Source organism: Leptodactylus fuscus, chromosome 5 (assembly GCF_031893055.1).
Source record: "Leptodactylus fuscus isolate aLepFus1 chromosome 5, aLepFus1.hap2, whole genome shotgun sequence".
In the NCBI taxonomy this organism is placed as follows: domain Eukaryota; kingdom Metazoa; phylum Chordata; class Amphibia; order Anura; family Leptodactylidae; genus Leptodactylus; species Leptodactylus fuscus.
The window spans coordinates 137,851,081-137,876,335 of record NC_134269.1 but is presented as its reverse complement, the minus strand read 5'-3'; the positions used below and the strand labels follow the sequence as shown (position 1 = coordinate 137,876,335).

The window sequence follows — 25,255 nt, the reverse complement described above, 5'->3', positions numbered from 1 at the left end:
ATATCTAAAAAATATTTAGTACACACCCTTGATAGGGTTTTGTTATTGTATTAATCATTTAATTGTACATTGATTCTGTTCTGTTTTTCTTATTCACAATATTAGAAAACTAATAAAACTATGAATTGCAAAAAAAAAAAAAAAAACTGTACTCAAGCTATGGTAACTGTGCATGTGGCCAGTGTGTCATTAAAGATTCTACAAAGATCTATGAGTAATTCTCTCAACTTCTTACATCATGGAGAGGAAATGCTGCCTTGTAGATCCCAGAATCCAGCAGTTTGTTGATCCCAAATTTCTTCACGTTATCCTTCACTGCATATTCAACACGAGACAGAATGAATTGAACCTGCAAATATGAAGAACCACAGTTGTGGTTACCTGTTGTAGTCATCCGATATAGTAACTAATAGACATGCACTGCAAATGTATGAAGGCACTCCATACTAGGGGGTTTAGTAATTTAATGTAATAGTTTGATAAAAATCAAACGTGTTTAAAAAAAGTATTCAACATCATATAGATTTTGCTACCTAACATGATATTACAATAATCTTTTAAAAGCTACAGAGAACACTAGCATAAGAATGTGTCATGGCAAAGAACCTATTGACTCTCAGTGAAACAGAGCTGGCAGCAAAGTACTGCAGCTCAACTCCCAGTCTGTATAGTTACAATGCTGGTTGGCAGATGAAAAGAGTTAATTAGAGGGAGTGTCAATATAACATGGCCAGGAATCCTTCACGACCGCCATCACTTCTATCTCTTTGGATCCTTCAATAGGTGCCACTTCAGTGATTTTGATGCAGTTGGAATTTCTTCTCTATTCCTTATTAGAGATGAGTGAGTAGTATTCGATAAAATACCTCCCTTGCATAGTTATTGGTGTATTCGGTCGAATACCACGTGGTAAACGCAGTAAAAATTTGATTCCCCTCCCACCTTCCCTGGCGCTTTTTTTTACACCAATACCTATGCAGGAGAGGTATTTAATCAAATACTACTCGCTCATCTCTATTCCTTACCATTCCAGAGCAATTGTTGCAGTTAGTACCATCACCCAATAAGCCAATCTACTGTCAGGTGGGTGGTCCTAACCTACAGAGCTCCTAATTAGCATATTGGGTTCTGACACTAACAGAAATGATTACTCAGGAACTGTGGGCTAGAGAAACAATTTGAACTGCATCTACTGAAGGCTTCAATTAGTTGGCGGTGGTGATGCATGGTTCACTTTATCTTAATTCTTCCTCACCAGAGATAGACTTGTTAGTTGATCAAATGCATCATTAGAGGACACATATAAAATGGATGGGACAGGAACATGAAAACCTGGATTGGCACTCCCTTTCACACTTCTATTTATTGCTGGTCTCCCCTCCTCCGGTTAACAATCCTGCCTCTTGACTAAGTGCGAGACTGACAAATATTGTCTTCTCTGACTTGCAGTGCGCCAGGATTCTTGAATTTGCCCACAAAGGCTCCATTGCAAGTAAATACCAAGAGGTAGGATATAAACTCTTAACCAGACGGTATAATGTCCCGTCCAAATGCCACAAAATTTTTCAGTCTTTGGTGTTGTGACAAAGAGGAGGGGATGCTATTGAACATTTTTCTGGCAGCGTGCTGGGCTGAGGGATTTTTGGGACAGGGTCCACCGGATGATTTCTAAGGTGTATCAGATCACTCTCCCTTTGACACCAGCCCTCTACTTTCTCTACCTCTGTGATTATTCTCTTTGCGCTTACTGCAAATCCACTTTGAAACAACTAGTTAATGCAGCTAGGACCTGTATTCCCGCACTCTGGATATCTTCCCCTTCGCTCTTTCATTGGATCCGTAATGTGGATGATATCCAAAGCATAGAGGACCTCACTGCGTGTCTCCGGAATTTGCATGAATCTTTCATTGCAACCTGGACCCCTTGGATCACTTTCCAGGGCTTATACAATTGTAGGGACCAAATGAGGTAGGCTGTATGTCATTGGCATTGGTGGGGTAGATGGAACTTCTTGACCCGATTCCCCTTCTCCCTTTTTTCCCTCTTTCTCCCTTCTCTTCTTTTCATCATTTCTCTTCCCCTTCTACCCACTTTCTTGTTCCTCTTACCCTCTATACATCCTTATCCCTACTAGTATTATCATTATTAGCATCTCCCACTTGAACTTATGCTTGTTTCTGTATTTTATATAGTTTGTTTACCAGCCCTACTTACGTAGCGGGCGTTTTTGTATTGTTTGTCATACTCGTTTTATAGGACTACAAAGAATTTGTATAGAATATACAATAGGTCCCGCTGCTTGCAAGGCTTTCAAGACAGCATCAATATTTCTAGGTACACTTCCGATGCGATTCTTTGTTGTCTTCAGCCCTTCTGACTGACATCAGGGGCTGCCAAGGCCTATGATTAGGCCTCAGCTGGTCACGTGACATCGTGACACAGAAATCAGTCAGAAGTGCCAAAGACAGCAGAAAATCAAGCTGGAGCCCAGGAGATGTGTGAAGCATTAAATGTTTGATCAGTTTCCCTGGACCTCCGCAAATTATACACCGAGGTCCAGTGGCGTAACTACCATGGTAGCAGCAGTAGCAGCTGCCACAGGGCCCGGGACATTAGGGGCCCGGTGACAGCCGCTACCGCTGCGTTTTTTTTTTTTTTTTTTTAATAGGCCGTTACCGGCTGGAGTTACTCCAGCCGCTAACGGGCCCCATATACTTACCTCTCCAGGCTCCGCGCAGGCTTCGGCCTACTTGTGTGACGTCTCAGACGTCACATGATCGGGGCCTGCGTCCTTGTGCGTCGCGACGCAGGCTCCCGGTCACATGACGTCCCTGACGTCATTGAAGATGGCCGCCAGCGGGGAGTCGGGAGACAGGTAAGTTACAGTGGGTTTTTTTTTATGTTGTTCTTCCCCTGGGTCTCCGATTATTATACTCTGGGGTCTGAAAAGACTCCAGAGTATAATAATTGTTAATGGGTGTCCACAACGGGACATAATACTGGGTGCAGGGGCCACTATGGGGCATAATAATGTGTACAGGGGCCACTATGGGACATAATATTGTGTACAGGGGCCACTATGGGACATAATACTGTGTGCAGGGGCCACTATGGGGTATAATACTGTGTGCAGGCACCACTATGGGGTGTAATGTGTGCAGGGGCCACTATGGGGTGTAATACTGTGTGCAGGGGCCACTATGGGGTGTAATAATGTGTGCAGGGGCCACTATGGGGTGTAATAATGTGTGCAGGGGCCACTATGGGGTGTAATAATGTGTGAAGGGGCCACTATGGGGTGTAATAATGTGTGCAGGGGCCACTATGGTGTGTAATAATGTGTGCAGGGGCCACTATGGGGCGTAATAGTGTGTGCAGGAATGCGGGGAGTAGGGTCGGTCGGGGTTTTCGGCGTCGATCGGGGTTTTCGACGTCAGCCGGGGGGGGGGGGGGGGGGGCGCCCATTTCAAAGGTTCGCCACGGGGCCCCGCCATTCCTAGTTACGCCACTGCCGAGGTCTCTCCCATCCCAAAGTACAATAGCAGTTTCAGTTCAGCCCAAACTCATACTATAAAAGAGGCATGGTTTAAAAGGGACTGGACCTAAATAATTACCATTGAGGTAAAATGCCCAAAGATTGCGATTTTGATTTAGGTCAAAATTGCCCCCAGCCCCAATTCTTACTATGCATATTTTAAATACCTGGCTAAAATGTTTGCAGAGTATTGTATGGTCATTCATTGATGAGCAATAAGACTTGTGGCCATAAAACAATAAATACATTTAGTTGCAACATCCATTGCCAGACGCCATACTGAAAGCAAAGTTAGCTCAAGGCAATTTCAATAGAGAATAATTCTGTTATACTATCTGGCAGTCTGATGATTAAGTTAAAGCATGCTTTATGCATTACATATATGCTTGCTTCCTCCCTGAATATATAGCAATAACTGTATAGTTTCTAAATGGTCTGACTGTATGGAAGTTTTGATGCTACTATTACACTATAAGGCGCACTGGATTATAAAACGCACCTAGGTTTTAGAGGAGGAAAATAGGGATAAAAAATTTTGAAGCAAAAAAATGGTAAAATATTTAATGTATGGGAGTTGTAGTTTTGCAACAGCTGAAAGGCCACATTGACAGGTGACTCTGCAGCTGTACGGGGACGCATAGAGCGTTTTTTTGTGGGGCCAGATGTACTTTTTAGTTATACCATTTTGGGAAATGTCTATTGCTTAGATCACCTTTTATTTAAATCAGAGGCGAAATGGTGAAAAAACCCGGCGGTTTGGGGCTTTTAATTTTGACGTTCACCCTACAGAAAAAATATAAGTAGACCAGGCATTTTCGGACACAGGGATTCCTAATGTGTATGTGTTTCACAGTACTTTTCTACTTTTATATGTATTCTAGGGAAAGGAGGTGATTTAGAACTTTTATTTATTTTAATTTTTTACTATATTTTTTAAAGCATTTTTTTTTTAACTTTTACTATTTTATTATCCCCCGCCTAGGGGGCTTGAACCTGTAATCATTCAATTGCAAGCCCCATAGACGGCAATAAAAGTGTATTGCCGTCTATGAGAGATTCTCTACATTACTATTGAGGCTGGTCATAAATCAGCTGCAATAGCAATATTGCTATGACAGGCCTGGAAGCCTTCATTAGGCTCCGGCTGTCATAGGAACAGGTTGGCTCCTGCGACCTCACAAGGTGTGGGGACGGGGCCCAGGGCTATTTTTTAAACTTAAGGGGGGTGTCTTTGAAATATTAATGCAGGCGATCAGAGAAGACTCTAATTTCAGGCATTAGCGCCAAGGTCCCCGCTGTAAGAGTTACAGCGGAGACCAGGTTACTATGGCGACCGCTCTGCAGCAGATAGGACTTTTTTAAAGAGGATTTCTGGCCATGTTATATCTAAAAAAGTAGACTCTTAAGTAGAAACCTCAACCCAAATCATACCATTTTTCTAGGTGGTACAAGGGTAAGTTCACATGGAGTTTTTTGGTCAGGATTTTGAGGCCGTATCCGCCTCAAAATCCTGACCAAAAAGACAGCTCCCCTGTTAATGCTCAGTTAGAGCATTGATAAGGGGAACGTTACAGTCTGTTTTCTTTTGAAAGGAAGTTTGATAGGTTATTAACACAAATTGCAAAAATTTTTGCCACACCCCCGATACAATACTAAGATTTCACGGCTAAGGTTGGTTCTATGAGCTAGTGATTCAATTGTGTATTTAGTTTTTCACACATGGCTCTTCCATTTTAGCTTATTTTTTGCTGAATGAATAGTGATACTTTTCAATTGGTTGTGTGTTGTTCATTTGAGTTGTATTTACCTAATGTTAAGTCTTTCATACCATTAGGTATCAGAAGTTTTTTTTTATTATGTCCTTATATGTAAAACCATAGAATTAAAAGAAAGTTGACTTTGTTTTTCTCATAACTGTATATAACTAGGAGATCTCTACATTTTTATTAGACTCTTTCGGACTGTTTTTGGACTAACTCTACCATGACCTTTTCTTTATATTAGGTTGCCTTTATTAGGGTAAGTTCACACAGGGTTTTTTGGTCAGGGTTTTGAGGACATATCCGCCTCAAAATCCTGACCAAAAAGACAGCTCCCATTGAATTCAATGGGAACCACTCAGGTCTTTTTTCCGGGAGCCGTTTCTTCCGGCTCCCGGAAAAAAGCAGCGAGATGTTCATTCTTCAGACCGAGTCGCCTCGTGATTCGGCCTGAAGACACTCCCTCCTCCAGACTAGGCCCATTATTTGGGCCTAATCCGGAGCAGAGTGGGCGACTGGATTCCGGTGCAGTGCACTGGCTTTCAGTTGCGGCTACCCAGCTCTTGGATCTGGCGGCCTCTGCCTCAGGTTCCGATCCAAAAACCCTGTGTAAACTTACCCTTAGAGTACTAGCACAGGTTAGGTGATAGCTATATTATTACTCTGGGCTCCAACAACCTGCACTCACTGGTCACAAGGACAGGGGTCCCGAGTTCTCTATTATTCCTCAATACACAATCCTAGTGAGGAAGAGCTTGAACGCAGCTCATTCACTCCATTAAAAAAAGTCTATGAAGCTGAAACACCTTTGTGCTGTAAAGTGGAGGTTGTACAGAGCCCTAATCCACTGTAATATTTAAAGCTCTACTAAGCTGAGCTTTCCATAAGTTGCTGAGACAACCATGCTTAAAGGGGTTGTCCCATCACAAGGATCCTATCTATACTGCTTGTTAATGTGGATGTAAGACTTTTCCTAAATACATTGCTTCAGCAAAACTGCTTTGTTTGTCCACTATCTTACTTTATTCAATTCATTGTTGACACAGCCCTTGACTTATCTGCTCAAAAGTCAATTGATGTATCTGCCTGCTCTCAGCGGGGAGGGAGGAGGGGCTAAGTGCAGGGGAGCGAGCCTGTGTATCTAGCTATTCCTGTGTCTACACCACGTGACCTTCCTGCTATCAGATAGGGGAGAGGAGCTGCTTTCATTTCTTCTGTTCTCCCAGTTATCAGGTTAGCTAATTCAATTGTGTTCATTATGGCAGAGACAGGCAGTCTCTGTATGTAACACAGAATGGAGTTGCTGCTGCCTGTACTTCATAGTCCAATGTGGGTGGGCGGAGCTACATGTTAATGTGGGGGCGGAGCTAAACGGCTGGTTGCCTGTGAAACCCCGCCCACCAAATGATGCATGAAACCAGGAAGAAAGAAGATTTTACAGGAGTGGACTGGTGAGTATGCGAGGTGGGAATACCCCTTTAATCATACACCATCGTAAAAATGATAGATTTTTTCACACATTGCTGAAAGTTTACTTACAATGCGACTTCGCGTAGCTGGAGTGAAGAAGGAATCTCTGTCCTTTATATAAAAGTCAGTTAGGCGATCCTGTTCAAATGGAGCAGTGAAGAACTCTTGTTCTGGCTTGATGACATCCTCACTCACGCTAAAAATCTTTGTGAACCAATTAAAAGCTGAACGTTTCTGTTTTAGATCATTGGGTTGTATAGGCAGTTTGATGTGCATTACTTCTGCGTACGTGCATAGAACCTCCCATGGTGCGTGCACCTTCACAAACACTAGTCCATCATTTGACACCTAAATCAGAATTAAAAACAGTTAGGTTTTTTTTAACTGTATTTTTATTGAAAGCAATCATTACAGAAAATATACCATAGTGCACTCAGAACATTCTTAGTGTACAATCGCAGCAATCTCTCTCAACTAAAATAGAAAAAGAAAATTAGGGAGGGAAGGAATTGGTGGTAGCAGAGGGGGTGTGTGTGAAGGAGAAATGGAGCGGGAGGAAATAAAGATCCCATAAGTAAGACATGTTTCTATGAGCACCGATCATGGTGTTCCAATGAACAGTTTATCCATTACCATTACATAAAGTAAACTTAAAGAGGTCCTTACACTACCTCCACCAACTGTTTACATCCTCAGTAGGTGTCGCTCCACTGACTCCAACCCAGTTGGAATTTTCTCGCTAGTAACAAGCAGCCAATATCAGAGATGGGAATTACACCCCTTGCTTGCTCCTGCCTGACACCATCCTCCTAACAGTACAGACCATAAATAGAATATCAGACACCAAAACTAATAGTATCGATTGCTCGGAAATGGTGGGGGCTATAGAATAAATTCCATTTGTCGGAATCAGTGGAGCAGGGCCCTTCTAATTGATGCAAAGCTGGACTTGTGGTGAAAGGTCCTCTTAATACATACACATTAAAGAGTACCTTTCACCAATTTGGGCACAGACAGTTCTACATACTGCTGGAAAGCTGACAATGCGCTGAATTCACATTTAAAAAAAAAAAATGGAATACTGCCTTATTGTACATCTTAGGCTCTATTCACACTCAGATTCTATGGCATATTTAATGTAATAACTGTATGCACTATTTTTTATGTATAGTAGATACTATGTCATAAATCTATAGACTCTATGATATCTATTGTATGTGAGATTCTGCAGTGTATTTATTTCCTTCCAAAATAAAATCCATTAACAAGCTACAAAGTGTGCGCATAACCTAAAATACCAAACTGCAATGCAACATAATTATTTGGTCCTTAATTATGTTAAACTTTTCTACAGGAAGACATAAAATATCATTATTCAGTTCTGAACAAACAAACAGTAACAGGTTTTCAATTTTTCCTGAAACACATTAAATGGCTTTTAGCGCAGCACTCTGACACTGAAATGTCCTTGCTAACACTTACTTAATGCATGAAATGCAGCAAATGGCAGGAATTAATTTAGTAACTTACAGATTTTGTTGCCTCCAGCTGTAAGCCATTTCTTATAAGATTGGACTCGTAGGCCTGACGCTTTTTCTGCAAAGATGAAATTAGAATGGAGAATTTCAGTACCAGCATACAACCACCACTTAATACTAAATTATGGAGTTAAAAGTGAGAGTGAATATACAGTAACAGCATTGAAAAGACAAAGTTACTAAAGGGATTTTGTAAAAGAAAAAAATATATATCCTTGTACCGTGTTAGCCAGTGGATATGAAATGAAAGAAATTTTCTGAGAGAAGTCCTCAGTAGTTGATACCTTTTTTAATGGCTAACTCAAAAAGTTTTTTGATGACATATTTTGAGCTTTCGGGACTACTATAAAGGTCCCTTCATCAGGATGGTATAACACAATGTCTGAAGGTAGGCATATATATACAGAGAAATGGAGTGTTAGATGCAAAATAGATGGAAAACAGAACATAAACAGTTTAAAAAAAAAACACATATATATCAGTTCGCAGGAAAGTTCTCTGGGTTTATGGCTTCTTTGATCAGTGACGTGGTGTCTAGTGGTTATAAAAGGCCATAAAACCCTGGGCCCTGTTTAAACCTTGTTGGAGAGTGCGAAAGGTCTTCATAAGTTTAAATTCCCATATGAGGCGATCTTTTCTGTCTCTGAAATTCCCCCTTAGTACCAGGATCTTCATATCCTGGGTCATATTATGATTTTGATTACAGAAGTGTTCTGGCACCGGGAGGTCCATTCTTTGCTCTCTAATCGTATGTCTGTGTGAGTTCATCCTCATCCTAAGTGACTGTCCTGTCTCACCTACATACAGGCCCTCAGGACACTTAGTACACAATATCAAATACACTACATTAGGTGTGCTGCAGGTGAAGTTACCTGGCATCTTGTAGTGTCGATCAGAGTTCGGGATCTTTATTTTGTCCGTAGTCAGTATGCGCGGGCAGGTTTTGCACCTCTTCTGTCCACATGGAAATGTTCCTTTGTTAGTTGGAGGTGACAGTGAGCTGCTAATAATCATATTCCTGAGGTTTGGTGGCTGTCTGTAACACAGGAGAGGGGGTTCTGGAAATATGGATTTTAGATGGTTGTCTTTTTGCAGTAGTGGATGTAATTTGCGTGTAATTCCTCTCAGCGTCTCCAGGTGGGGGTTATATGTGACAACCAGGGGCACCCGAGTGTTCTCCTGTTTGGTATTGTATTTTAATAACTCCGATCTTGGTATTCTGGTGGCCCTGGTGATTTGGTTATCAATTGTTCTTGGATGGTAACCCTGCCTCAAGAATGTGTTTTTGAGGCTCCCAATGTGCTTGTCTCTGTCCACCGGGTCTGAACATATGTGATGGTATCTGATGGCTTGGCTGTAGACAATGGATTTCTTTATGTGTTTCGGATGAAAGCTATCCCATCTTAGGTAGGTAGGGCGGTCAATCGGCTTCCGATACAGTGATGTCTCAATTTTGTTGTCCTGTATCTTGATGACTGTGTCTAGGAAGTTTATTTCTGAGAAGGAGTGATTGAGCATCAGGTTGATGGTGGGATGGAACTGGTTGAATTGTTCATGGAAGGTTTTCAGCTGTTCCTCAGACCCAGTCCAAATGATTAGGATATCGTCAATGAATCGGTAGTAGGCCAGAGGTCTGATGGTGCAGGTGGAGAGGAAGTCACTCTCAAGCTTGGCCATGAAGAGATTAGCGTACTGTGGCGCCATTCTGCTCCCCATTGCGGTGCCAGTCTGCTGTAGGTAGATGCAGTCACCAAAAGAGAAGTAATTGTGGGTGAGGATGAATTTTGTGAGTTTCACCACAGCTTCAGCATTCATACCTTGTCTTTCCATGAAAAACTGGCAGGCGTTTACACTATCCTGATGTGGGATGTTGGAGTACAAGGATTCTACATCCATGGTGGCCAGGATGGTTCCATCTGGAAGGGGACCTATAGTAGATAGTTTATTTAATAGGTCTGTAGTATCCTGTAGGTAGCTGGCTGTATCTTTCACTAAAGGTTTGAGGATGCCCTCCACCCATCCAGAGATCTGTTCAGTAAGAGTCCCAACACATGAGATGATCGGTCTCCCTGGGTTCCCAGGTTTGTGCAGTTTTGGAAGCATATAAAAAGTCCCTGTCCTTGGACTTGCTGGTATGAGGCTGCTTAGGCCTTTGGCTCCATCAGATAGACCGGAGATCACCGTTTTTAGTTTTTTGGAGTATTCCACTGTGGGGTCTGAATCCAACTTGGAGTAGTAGTGTGTGTCATTCAGTTGTCTGTGTGCTTCCTGTATGTAGTCTGATGTGTTCATTATGACTATAGCGCCACCCTTGTCCGCTAGTTTAATGATGATGTCGTTATTATTTCTCAGAGATTTTATGGCCCTTCTTTCCTGGGCAGTGATGTTAGATGGCAGTGCTTTATTTGTATCCAGTATAGTTGATTTGACCATGTGTCTAAAACAGTCTATGTAATTATCAAGATGGATATTGCGTCCATTGGGAGGAGTCCAATCAGATGTCTCCTTTTTTACAAAGGTTGGACCCTCTGTATGAGTAGATTGGGTTCCCTCTGTGTCATCCGTGTCATGAAAATATTCCCTCAGGCGCAGTCTCCTGAAAAAATCCTCCATGTCACTGCACAGTTCTATTTTGTCCACGGTTTTTGACGGACAAAATGAGAGTCCCCTGGAGAGTACCCCAAATTCTGCTTCAGTGGGTTCATAAGTAGAGAGATTGATCACACAGTTCGGTGTTTCCAAATCTGAGTGTGAGTGATGGTCCCGTTTGTTAGGTATAGCTTTTGCTCTGTGTGTATTCTTATAGACTCCTGCAGCAAGTCTCAGTCTGTGGAGTTTCTTTTGTTTACTGTGAATTAGAGATGTCCACAGTTTCTCGTAGTATTGTTGCAACATTCTCCTTGAGTTTTCATCAATGTTGTTCCAATCTGTTTCAATCCCCATTTGGTTTTTCTCTTGACGCTGTACAAATGATGTATAAGATGGTTCCTCAGTCGCTCTGAAGTCCTGTGACATAAGTTTCGTGCATAGTGAGTATTATAGGTGTGTAGGATAGGATTTTTGAGCCAGAGTCCTTTGGGAATTAATTTCTCTTTTTTGCATTTGGATAGGAAGAAGATGTCGCTGTCCAGTTGTGCCCGTTTCTTCAGAAGTGTCTTTAGGTCCATAAATATCCGGTAGATTCTGGTATCATCCATTTTGTAAAAGAAAAAATATATATCCTTGTACCGTGTTAGCCAGTGGATATGAAATGAAAGGGATTTTATAATAAATTAAAGTGACAAATATTGCACATAGCCAAATAGTTTACTGAAATGTGTTTCTTGTTCTTCTGTACAAGGCCAGATACACATGAGTGTAATACTACCATATTTTAGGATCCATACTACAGGCACAACAAGTGGTCTGGGTCCCTAGGGTTCTATTGTGATTTAACTTCAGTGTTGTAAAACTGTGGGGCACCTAGATGTTGTAACCATATTGCAGATTGTAAAATGGATTATGATGGTCTATATCAAGCAAAAATCTTACTTAGCGTAGGCCATAAATATCTGTTCAGCAAGGGACTGATAGCTAACCCCTGCATTGATCAGCTGGTCAATGATGTGGTCGATCCTACTATAAAGTGCATATCCAGACACCATTAGGGTGCATTCAAACGGAGGAAAATGGTGCTGAGTTTGGTGTGGAATCCATGTCAGATTCAGCGCTGAAAAAAAGGCCTCCCTTTGACTTCAATAGGTTGCTTTTTCTGCTAGCGGATTCCACATCAAATTCAGCACCATTTTCCTCCGTGTGAATGCACCCTTGTAGCTCAAATCCCATTGACAACTATGGGAGTTGAGCTGCAGTAACAGCGGCCGGCCTTCCAGCTCTGTGAACTGTATAGTCCAAGGACAATTCTTACAGACGGTTAACATACAGGTCGTATTCAAGGTCCCCGTCAATAGGGAAAACCCACAGCAATCAGGGTACTGGATATCTTGTCAATTATGCAGTGATCATATTGTTTTGGCAATCTTGAAGGATATTACAATACTCTGCATGTCGGTGACAAAAAAGGCAACTATGTTGTAATAAACTGAAGTGTTGAGAAATTGATAGATACATAGAAAAAAATTAGAGGCCTACCATATGCCAAATATGGGAAATAGTTCTTACATTAAATAAATAAATAAATAAATAGAATTACTGAACAACTACCAATAAAACAGCCATTAATAATTAGAATCATAAGACTCTTTGATATTTAAGAAACCTCTACAAAACTGCAAATAGGGATAATGGAAGAGAAAGAAAAATACTAGACTACCGTATATACTCGAGTATAAGCCGACCCAAATATAAGCCGAGGCCCCTAATTTTACAACTAAAAACTGGGAAAACTTATTGACTTGAGTATAAGCCTAGGGGGGAAATGCAGCAGCTACTGGAAAATTTCAAAAATTAAAATGGTCGGAGTTTTTGGGTGCAGTAGTTGCTGGGTGCTGGGCAACGGGAGGGGGTGTTTTGGTTGTCTGTCTGCCCCTTCCCTGAGCTTGAGGACTGGAGCTTGAGGTTTTTTCTTCCTACTTGGAACTCAGTCTGGCTTAATATAGGGTATCTGCAGTGCTGCTATTAACCCCTTTCCAACGGAACAGGAGCACTGCAGATACCCTATATTCAGTAGACCGGACACTTTCAGACACAGGGATACCTAATGTGTATGTTTCAAAGTAATTTTCTACTTTTATATGTATTCTAGGGAAAGGAGTGATTTAGAACTTTTACTTATTTTATTTTTCTAAAGCTTTTTTTTCCCACTATTTTATGGGAGATTCTATACATTACTATTGCAGCTGGTCATAGACCCTTCCCCCCCATAAAAAACAAAAACTTTTTTTTTTTTTTTCTTGACTCAAGTATAAGCCGAGTGGGGGCTTTATCAGCACAAAAACTGTGCTGAAAAACTCAGCTTATACTTTAGTATATACAGTGCCTTTCCTACAAAAGGACAGCTGCCATGAGCACAGACATATACAAGTGAGTAAAATTGGAAACTATGTACCAGAAATGTATGGTCATTCAGTTTCTGTGTTTTACTGCAACACAATAGACACAAATAAAGGTGTGGTTAGTAACCAAGAAAACATTTTGCATTGACAGACTTATTCAAATGTTCCAAAGGTTTTGTGAATTCTGACTACGATACTGAACCAGTGTTAGTGTCTCCTGTCCATTAGTGAATCATTCATCTACAATGCAGGAGTGTACACCGGACCTCCAATACAGGCTCTAGCCCATATGTATATAACATGTTGCTGTTGTTTACTTCATCTCCTATCATCTATTGTTGACTGTAAGCAGCAAGGGATCTTTAACCCGTATTTTGTCACTGCACTAACTACTATACATGTACACCTATTTTGGGGTTTACTTTACATGTATTGCCCTATTCCCTGGGCTCTCTCTACAGTTCACCCACTTGCAGATTTATATACTCGTTTTTATACTAATTATACTATTTTTATTACATATTATGTAAATATATATATATATATATATATATATATATATATATATATATGATAAGATAATCCTTTAATAGTCCCACCTTGGGGAAATTTCAGCGTGTTACAGCAGCATAGTAATACAGATACAGGATAATACAGAGTAATATGTTACAGACGTAGACACAGATAAGCTGAGAAGAGAAGATATACTAGGAGTCCATGGCAGCTAAGGAAAAACAGAAGAGAAAGAGGAAGACCTCATGGTCATCCTCATAATCATTAGTTCTCTGTGCGGAGAGCTCTTCGTTTGGTCTGATGTAGATTATACAGCCTGGTCGCGGTTGGAAGGAAGGACCTGCGATAGCGCTCCTTCTCACACTTGGGGTGAAGCAGACGGTCGCTTACAGTGCTGCCAAGTCCCATCAGGGTCCCATACATGGGGTGGGATTTGTTCTCCCGCATGGAGGTCACCACAGACAGTATCCTTCTGTCACCCACCACCTGTACTGGGTCCAAGGGGCTCCCCAGGACAGAGCTGGCCCTCCTGATCAGCCTGTCAAGTCTATTTCTGTCCCTGGTTGATATACTGCTTCCCCAGCAGGCCACACCGAAAAAGATGGCTGAGGCAACCACAGAGTTGAAGAAGGCCCTAAGAAGTGTCCCCTGGACTCCGAAGGCCCTCAGCCTCCTGAGCAGGTAGAGTCTGCTGTGACCCTTTCTGTGCAGCGCCTCCAGGTGATCAGCCCAGTCTAGTTTATTATTGAGGAGCACGCCCAGGTACTTATAGGTCCTGACTATCTCAATACATGTTCCTTGGATCTCCACCGGGGTCGGAGCACCTCTCCGTTTACTAAAGTCCACCACCATCTCCTTGGTCTTCCCAGCATTAATCCTGAGCTGGTTCTGCTGGCACCATTCAACAAAATCCCGGTTTAAGTCTCTGTATTCCCTATCATCGCCATCAGTGATAAGGCCGACTATAGCAGAGTCATCGGAGTACTTCTGTAAGTAACAGCTGGATGAGTTGTGCCTGAAGTCAGCAGTGTACAGTGTGAAGAGGAATGGGGCAAGAACTGTACCTTGAGGTGCCCCCGTACTACAGATCACAGTGTCAGACACACAGTCCTGGGCTCTCACATACTGAGGGCGGTTTGTCAGGTAGTCTAGGATCCAGTTGGACAGGTGATGGTCCACACCACCAAGGTTCAGCTTCTCCCTCAGTAGCCCTGGCTGAATGGTGTTGAACGCACTGGAGAAATCAAAGAACATTATTCTCACAGTGTTCCCGGGTTTCTCCAGGTGAGAGAGAGCTCTGTGAAGAAGGTGGATGATGGCGTCATCTACCCCAATGCCTGGCCGGTAGGCAAACTGGAGGGGGTCCAGAGCGGAGCTCACTAGGGGGCGTAGGTGTGTCAGGACCAGTCTCTCTAGGACCTTCATTAGGTGTGATGTCAGTGCTACAGGTCGGTAGTCATTGTAGCCCATCGGGTTGGGTTTCTTTGGGACTGGTACCACGCAAGATGTTTTCCACAGTTGAGGTACCACCCCCAGCTTCAGACTCATATTGTACATGTGCGTTATAATACCACACAGCTGGTCACTGCACATTTTAAGAACTCTTGCACTTATACCATCAGGTCCCCCTGCTTTGTTCGCTCTAATGTTCTTCATTTCCTTACACACTTGAGACTCCTGCAGGATCAGATAGTCAGATTGCAGTTGACCGCAGGTCGGTGGGGGTTGGGTCTTGGTGTGTGAGGGGAGGGCGGTTGGCTGACATGCTGGTGGAGGGAGCATTTGCTTGGAGTCGAATCTATTGAAGAATAGATTAAGCTCGTTAAGCCACTTCCTGTCCCCTACTGTTCGGTGCCTTGTCTTTTCCTTGTGTCCTGAAATTGCCTTAAGGCTGTCCCACACCTCAGAGATTCTACCCTCCCCCATCTGTAGCTCCATCTTCCGTCTGTAGTTGGCTTTCCCTTCCCTGATCAATTGTCTCAGCTGTTTCTGAACCGCCCCCAGGCCATCTTTGTCCCCAGACCTAAAAATTCTCTTTTTTTTGCTTGAGGAGAGTTTTAATCTCAGAGTTAATCCATGGTTTGTTATTGGAGAAACACCTCACCTTCCTAGTTGGTACCGTGCTGTCCACACAGAAATTAATGTAGTCCGTTATGCAGTGTGTGAGTCCCTCAATGTCCTCTGGAAATGAGTCTTGAAACACTTCCCATAAAGTTATATCAAAGCAGTCCCTTAGAGACTCGACACTTCCCTCTGACCAAATCTTCACGGTACGGGTAACCGCCGGTTCTCTGCGCACCAGTGGAATGTATGTGGGTCGCAGATGTACCAGGTTGTGATCTGATCTGCCTAGGGGTGGTAGGGCAGATGAGTTATATGCATCCCTTACATTGGCAAAGAGCAAGTCCAGCGTCTTGTTGTCTCTTGTATGGCAGGTTACATACTGTGTGAAGCCTGGTAGAGTGGATGCTGAGACATGGTTGAAGTCTCCAGACACTAGGAGCAGGGCATGGGGGTGAGATGATTGCAGCTCACTCACAACAGCATGGAGGACTTCACAGGCAGCGTCAGCTTTAGCAGAGGGGGGGGACATAGGCAGCTAGTACAATAACATGTGATAGTTCCCTTGGCAGGTAAAAAGGTCTCATGCCCACGGCTAGCAGTTCAATATCCTTTCCACACAATTGTTTCTTAACCACAATATGTCCTGGATTACACCATCTCTCATTGACAAATATTGCAATTCCTCCGCCTATTCGCTTACCGCTCTCCAGTGTTCTGTCCGCCCGAAGAAGTTTGAAGCCCTCCACGGAGGCAAGTATGTCCGGAGTGATTTCAGTAAGCCAAGTCTCTGTAAACAGCATCATACTGCACTCACGAAACTCCTGTTGATGTCTGGTCAGTGCTGTCAGTTCATCCATCTTATTCACAATTGATCTCACATTCCCCATAATGATGGACGGGATCACATGCTTTTTGCGTTTTCTTCCTTCGCGTCTCAGTATGCCGGCTCGTTTTCCGCGTTTTCTGCGTTTTCTGCGTCTCCTTATTAGTTCGTGGGGGATGGTAAGAGCATGCTTGTCCAGCTTGTCCTGCAGCATGCTTCTAAGGTGTAATAGTGTCTCCTTAGTGTAAACCAGTCTTCCTTGTCTGTGTGGAGGCATGCTTCAGACAAAAAGGCTCAAAAAGGATTTCTTTATAAGAGTTTCTGCATCAAATTCCAGCCCATGGTAAGTTCTTATACTAATACTCCTTATAGTAATAGAAAAAAAGTGAAGAAAAAAAGGACGGGATAGAGAAAGATCAGTTTAGTTTCAGCAGCTGTAAACACATGCAGCCACACTCTAGGCAGGCGCATCTGGACATATAAAAACTTATGTTGATCTTCTGTATTATCTTATTATGTCTGTATATACCCTTACAGATATCTGATGAAAGGTCCAATGAGACCAAAAGTCACAGGTTATTTTTGGAGTACTTATTTTGCATAATATTGAGTGCTGGAATAATTTATATTATTACTGCCAATAATATAACAACAAAAATGTTCAAGAGATTAAACTATTTATAAGACGACTTAAGGGCATATACAAAGTAATTTTAAGAAAGTAGGTAAACCAGTTTTGCCCTATTTCCATAGAACCACTTTGTGTTGCAAATGAATGAAGACTATGACGTATAACAGCACACACCTTACAGCCAAACATAGTACATAAATATTGTGGCTGACCACTTTAAAGTAATTATTTAGTCCACATGACTACCCTACCTTGGTACAGGTATCTGTAGATATTGCAGTATACTGTCTGAATTTACCTATATGCCCAACTTGCTAACCCATGATTCACAACTTAACTAACCTCTAATCTTTATTTGAATTGTCAGGTCAATAGTCAACTAAAAAAACAACCAAATAAACACACACAAAGTGTCAATGCTGATTTTCTTTTGGTTAGTTTCTGACATTTGTCCATCTCCGTTTTAACCAAACACTACCTGATTCTCTCTTTTACTAAGGCTCATACATGTGCATAATGTTTATCTGTTTCTCATTGGTGGTTTGGCAAGCTACAGTATACTTTATAACCATTTTACACAGCAGCCAATCAGAATAGGCATAGATTCTCGATTATGCAGAAATTGTGTTTCACACCAGGGCTTCTCAAACTGTGAGGCTTGCTGCCTGTGCTGCTGAACAATAGCATTTGTCTGGCACGGTCTGTATGGTTGAGTTTGGTACTTATGAATAAGTAATTTGTACAACACTGTTGTACTTGGTGCTGCATGGTGGTATTTTTGGCGGGTCTGGAGAAGTATTTTATGCTGCATTGTGGTATCAGTTTGGTGCTGCTGGAGAGGTATGTGGTGCTACAATGTGGTATATGTAGCTAGACAGTATTATTCATACTGCATTGTGATATTCATTTGATACTGCTGAGGTTGGCACCTAAATTCAGGAGGTAAGCATAGAAAATAATTGAGAAGCCCCGTTTAATACATTGCAATACCCCCTGCAAGTCAAGAAGAGATTATATATATATATATTGTGGGGAAGGTAGCTTGGTAGAAGCAGTGGTGCAGTCAAAGATAGGAACACAACTCTTGTAGCAAAACTGGTTTGTTTAAAAAAAAACCAAAAAAAACCCCAGCAAAATAAATAAACCTTTACGTCAGGCACAGGATAAGCAAAATATAATACATCCTTAACTTCAGGCCAAAAGGCAAAACAAAACCTGCTCGTCTGAATGCTAACTAAACAGAAAATGCTGTATGTGTGGCTTACTAACAACCACATGAATAAACCAAAACAACACTGTACTGTACACAAAGCTCTCAGTGTTAGGACAGACCAAGTCATTTCCTCTCCTCCCAGGATCTGCCCTGAAGTGCAGGCTCAGCAGCCATTTATGGCCCAGTAATAAGTTTATGACCCACACCTGGGCTGCAGCTTATTCAAAATCTGTCACGTCTCTTGCCTGCCAATGGAAATTCACAGGCGCCTAGTCTCCACATGCACACAGCTTTACTCCAGGTTTCCATAACAACCAATCGCAGGTTTTTCACTGATATCCAAATACACATGATCACATGACGCGTATGGACCAATGGAAACTTGAAGGTTCAGATTGTTTATTTAAACAGTGTAATTTATTATAACTATAGCTAAACTCTACTCAGTGTCAATGATCACAGCACTGTAATGAATCACAACTAAAAATCAAACACGAAAGCACTGAAGAGAATAAAAAGAATTTAAAGTTGTTTTACAGGCTAAATATTTGACAACCTATCCTAAGGGTAGGTCACCAATTAAAGAAAAGCTAAGTTCCGGGTGTCAGATAGCTGACTATCAGCTGTTTGAAAAGGTTGCGGTGTTTGGGTGAGAACCGAAGCCTCTACAGTACTTACCAAGCACAGCGCCGTCTATCTGTACAGTGGCTATGCTTAGCATCACAGTTTTGCCCATTCATTTGATTGGATTGAGGACTGAGCTGTGATCAGGCCATGTCACCGATGACCGTAATGTCATATGACCAGTGAAGCAGTAGCGCCACTCAGGAAGTGGAGCTGTAAACAGCTAATCTTTGGGGGTCCTAGGTGTCAAGAATATTGATTGTAACGTGTAAAAAATTTTTAGTGGACATTCACAAAAAAAAAAAAGCTGACTTGTTCCTACCATACTGTTAAAGGAACTCCCTTCAAACATTCAAGAAGAGATTAGAGATAATTGTATAACAAATTAGGTTAAGTGTAAATGTACCTTCATTTAGACAATATACTACAATTATTTCAGAGGATTATTTTGACAGTGAATAAATAATAATAATAATAATAATACATTTTATTTATATAGCGCCAACATATTCCGCAGCACTGTACAATTTATAGGGTTCAGATACAGACATACATAACAAAGAACGTCATTTCACACAATGGGACTGAGGGCCCTGCTCAAAAGAGCTTACAATCTATGAGGTAGAGGGGGTGACAAGAGGTAACAGGGGCGGCATTGCTTATACAGTGTTCAGACAATTTTGTGCATTAGGAATTGTGATAGGCTTGTCTGAAAAGATGCGTCTTTAGTTTGCGTTTGAAACTGTAGAAGTTGGGAGTTAATCTTATTGTCCGGGGTAGAGCATTCCAGAGAAGTGGTGCAGCTCGGGAGAAGTCTTGTATACGAGCGTGGGAGGTTCTGATAATAGAGGATGTAAGTGTTAGATCATTGAGTGAGCAGAGAACACGGGTTGGGCAGTAGACAGAGATGAGGGAAGAAATGTAGGGAGGTGCGGCATTATGGAGAGCCTTGTGGATGAGAGTAATAACTTTATATTTTATTCTATAATGAATAGGCAGCCAATGTAGTGACTGGCACAGACCAGAGGCATCGCTGTAGCGTCTAGCCTGATAGATGAGCCTGGCAGCTGCATTCAGAATAGATTGTAGAGGGGAGAGTTTAGTGAGGGGAAGACCGATTAGTAAGGAGTTACAGTAGTCAAGGCGAGAATGAATCAGAGAGACAATAAGTGTCTTTAGTGTATCTCTGGTAAGGAAAGGGCGTATTCTGGAGATGTTTTTGAGGTGGAGGTGACATGAACGTGCGAGTGATTCAATATGAGGGGTGAAGGAAAGGTCTGCGTCAAATATGACCCCGAGGCAGCGAACAGTGAATAAAAAAAATATCTTTTAGTCATGGGAGCAAAACAATAATTTGAAAGTGAAAAAATAAGGTTGCGAAAATATAGAGAAATTATGGCTGTTACATTGAGGGACTCAGGGAAACAAGCAAAATTACAGTCAGTTCCCTTGTCATTCCATGTTTACAGCAGCAAATGGTGCACTTTGGGAGATTCTACCAACACATAGCTCTAATGGAAGGCTCTTAACATGATGTGAACAGAGCCTTACATTTAATTCTATGTATATCTACAATCTATATTATAAAGTAGAAGAGCCCTGTCTGAAAGATAGTAACAGGTGGCAAGTGCATAATTTACTTCACTTGGAAGTAAAGATACAACCCTTTGGCCAGCTTAATTATACTACTGAGACACTAACCAAGAGCAACATAACCCTCCATAGTATTCTGCTCTACACCACAATATAAGAACAGTGTTATAATTAAAGCTAAATATATTCATGGTTGGCAACCACATCACTCAGCGAGATATTTTCTCAAGTTGTGAGAAAGCAGAGTTTTACAGGATACGTCTGTGGAAACACAAGCTACAACCTCAGATAAGAAGAATGTGTGGGTTTTTTCTTTTTATGCAGTCCTTAGAAGTAACTACCACTACACTGGCATTATGTTACCAGTAATCAAAAAGGAAACATATTTGGAAGGATTTCTAAAACATTAGTACTATAGCAGGGCCCTTATTCCATTTGTTTGATATTGTCACTTTGTAATGTCAAATACTGTCAATGTACCGTCTGATTTGTAAAGTGCTGCAGAATATGTTGGTGCTATAAAAATAAAATTAATATTAATTATTAAGATTATTATACAACAAACAGAATTAAATGGACCTCTTTACATGTAATGGGGAATATCCCAAAATTACATATTCATTTAGGGGGCGTTCACACTACCGTCTGTGTCCGACAGGTAGTGTCCGCTCCTAGTGTCCGTTGAAAATCTCGCGCGGACATTAGGAGCGGACACTAGCTGTGTCCGTGACACTTGTCATTTATTTAAATGGCGATCAGGTACGTTCTTTTGCACTCCGTGCCCTTCCTTCACTGTCCGCTTGTAAAGATGTCCGACTTTTCAAGCAGACAGTGAAGGAGGGGCACGGAGTGCAAAAGAACTTACCTGATCGCCATTTAAATAAATGACAAGTGTCACGGACACAGCTAGTGTCCGCTCCTAATGTCCGTGCGAGATTTTGAACGGACACTAGGAGCGGACACTACCTGTTGGACACAGACGGTAGTGTGAACGCCCCCTTACTATGCTACACCAGATTTTCTACTGGAATCATCAAGGAAATGCTCTTGGGTCTAGATGTTGTTGTTATACACTTGTTATGGCCCATCAGGTGTTATTTTAACTTCTCCTCAGTATGTCACTTAAAGGGGCTCTATCACTGGGAAAAGTCATTTTTAACTAATCACATCCTTGCATAGGCTTTAGAAAGTCTATTCCACACCTACCTTTAGTATGTAAATTGCCTCAGTGGTTTCTGAATAAGTCAGTTTTTATGCATATGCTAATTAAACTGGTGCACAATGCATCATGCACCCACTTTGCTATTGTTTCCTATGGGAGACTGCTGCTTCTGCTGATGACTCACCTTCCTGTTTGCACACACATAGAAGATAATAGAAGAGAGGAGGCTGCTGGGAACTTCCTGTGCTGGCTGGAGGCTCATTAGCATATGAATAAAAACGGGCTCATTCAGAAACCACTGAGGCAATCAACATACTAAAGGTAGGTGTGGAATAGCATTTTTATAGGCTATGCAAGGATGTGATTAGTTAAAAATGACTTTTCACAGTGATAGAGCCCCTTTAAGGTGTTTAGTGCACAAATCATCACAGATTAGCCTTCACATTAAGGCTGGGTTCACATGGGTTATTTTGGACTGGAATTTGAAGCGGAGGCCACCTCAGATTCCAGTCCAAAATACGAGTAGCCGCAACTTGAGTCGCAGCACTCTGCTCCGGATTAGGCCCAAATGAATGGGCCTAGTCGGGAGGGAGGTGTCTTCAGCTGAATGTCGCAAGGCGAATGCAACATGCTCATTCTTTCAGGCGGTTCTTTTTAACGGGAGACAGAACAAACCGCTCCCGGAAAAAAGAACTGACCAGCTCCCATTGATTTCAGTGGGAGCCGTTTTTTGGTCAGGATTTTGAAGCGGATTCCGCCTCAAAATCCAGACCAAAATACCCCATGTGAACTCAGCCTAAAGAGAAACCAGGCAGTGGAACTGACCTATTGAAGCAGTGTGACCACCAACACTGACCACCCGTGCATGGAACAGAAATAGGTAGACACAGAAGCATTTATAAAATGTAAACCAAATTTTATACTTAGTGTGATCTACATTAATATTTATTTGTATGGCAGTCAAGTTAAGCAGATTTTTTTTTTTTTTTTTTTTTTATTTATTGCAAAAGAAGCCATTTTTATGTGCTCAAAATCCCTGCATGTTACAGATTTAGCAAATGTTAGAGGAGTAATGGAGTTATCCAAGACATAGGAAAAATGGATATGACCTATCATACCAAGTGAATGGGAGCAGAGCTGTATTTCTCCAATAGCACCACTACAGTGTACGGAACAAAAGCTGTATACAGTGTATGGAGGTCCTTACAATGTAGTAACAAGGAACTGCAGCCCATTAACTTGAATACAAGCAGAGCTGCTTCCTGCCATTTATGCAGTATATGGCTCCAGAAGCAGAAACAGCTAATATCGGCACAGGATCTGGATGTTGGACCCTGATCAATCTGATACTAATGAACTATCCTGTTATAAGGAATATTTTGTCCCAATTCTTGGACAGCACCGTCAAATAAATGTTATTGTTTGTAGAATGAAAAGTTGTACAATTTACCAATATAGTTTCTTTATCAATTCCTCATGTTTTTTTTAACATTTGTAACGTGCCATCATTTTTTGTTTACTTCCAGTGGATAAAAATCAGTTCATGGTCATGTGATGGACACACAGGTGCATGGCTTGTTACAACAGCACAATAATCAGACATCTGCCTGGTAATGAGCTGTGTACCTGTGTGTCCATCACATGACCATAGACTGATTTTTATCCACTGGAGGCAAATGAAGAATGACAGCAAGACATGTAGAAAACCAATGAGGAATTGATACAATAAGTCAATTGTACAGCAGAACTTTTCATTATACAAACAACAACATTTACCCCTTTAAGGTAACAATTAATGTGCTACATACCATTCAAGTAATTTAACATGTCAAGCTAACATTTTATATCAGTAGGTTAGCTATGGAGATTTGTCTCCATATGGTACATAAATTACAGTAGTTTAATGTAGGTCCAATATCTGGAACACACCAACTACAAATGTATGTGCTTAGCTTCCTCTCTCTCTCTGATTTAACCCCTTAGCGACCCATGACGTAACTGTACGTCATGGGTCGCATGGGGATGTATGGAGCGAGCTCACACGCTGAGCTCGCTCCATACACGGCAGATGCCGGCTGTATCATACAGCCAGGACCTGCCACTAACAGCAGCGGTCGGTGCCCGAGCCGATTGCTGCTGTTAACCCTTTACACACTGCGGTCAAACGTGACCGCAGTGTGTAAACGGCGCCGGCGGCACGGGCGCCGCCATGTTTTGCCGATCGCCGCCCTCCTGAACGTCACATGAGAGCGGTGATCGGTTGCTATGACAGCCAGAAGCCTATTGAAGGCTTCCAGGCTTGTCTCTGCACTAGATCTATTAGACGATGCCAGAGGCATCGTCTAATAGAAGTGCTGCGATTTTCCTATTCACTGCAACACTGTAGTATTGCAGTGAATAGTATGAGCGATCAGACCCCCTAGGTTTCAAGGTACCTAAGGGGTCTGATCATAAATGTATAACAAGAAAAAAAAATTTTTTTTAAAAGTATTGAAAAAATTAAAAAAATATAAAAGTTCAAATCACCCCCCTTTCCCTAGATCAGCTATAAAAGTAATTAAAGAACATTAAACATAAACATATTAGGTATCCCCGCGCTCCAAAATGCCCGAATTATTAGAATATTAAAACATTTATCCTGTACTGCGAACAACGTAGCGGCAAAAAAAATAAAAATAGCCAAATAGTGTTTTTTTTCAACACTTTGCCTCCTATAAAAAATTGAATAAAAAGTGATCAAACCATCAGATCTTTCCCCAAATGGTATCAATAGAAACGTCATCTTGTCCCGCATAAAAAGACACCACAACCAGCTCCATACATGGAAATATGAAAAAGTTACAGGTGTTAGAACATGATGACACAAAATTTTTTTTCTATTTTGCAAAGTTTATCATTTTTTTAAAAGTATCAAAACATTTCAAATACTATATAAATTTGGTATCACCGCGTTCGTACTGACACGTAGAACACAGGTAACATGTCATTTGTACCAAACAGTGAACACTGTAAAAATTAAACCCATAAGAAAATGGCGCAAATGCATTTTTTCTCCAATTGAACCTCATTCAGAATTTTTTTCCAGCTTCCCAGTACATTGCACAGCATATTGAATGGTGCCATTACAAAGTACAATTTGTCCCGCAAACAATAAGCCATCATGTGACTCTGTGAACTGAAAAACGAAAAAGTTATGGCTCTTGAAATGTGAGGAGGGAAAAACGAAAATGCGAAACCAAAAAATGGCCTGGTCCTTAAGGGGTTAATACATTCTTCAACACTGAAACTTTAACACCAACAAGAAATAGTCTTGGAATTATGGAAATCATAGGAG

The 25,255-nt window shown here is 41.6% G+C and overlaps 1 protein-coding gene across 2 annotated transcripts in view; it reads right to left on the bottom strand.

The window, feature by feature from the left end:
* The window catches only part of ANO6 (anoctamin 6), an 85,212-nt gene that overhangs the window by 39,051 nt on the left and 20,906 nt on the right, over positions 1 to 25,255 (bottom strand). For both annotated transcript variants that reach the window (XM_075274330.1, XM_075274332.1), the window contains exons 4-6: positions 8,297 to 8,362; positions 6,836 to 7,114; positions 236 to 349 (exon numbers count right to left, since the gene is read on the bottom strand). In XM_075274330.1, coding sequence (XP_075130431.1) covers positions 236 to 349; positions 6,836 to 7,114; positions 8,297 to 8,362 — 459 coding nt within the window. The remainder of the gene's footprint in view (positions 1 to 235; positions 350 to 6,835; positions 7,115 to 8,296; positions 8,363 to 25,255) is intronic.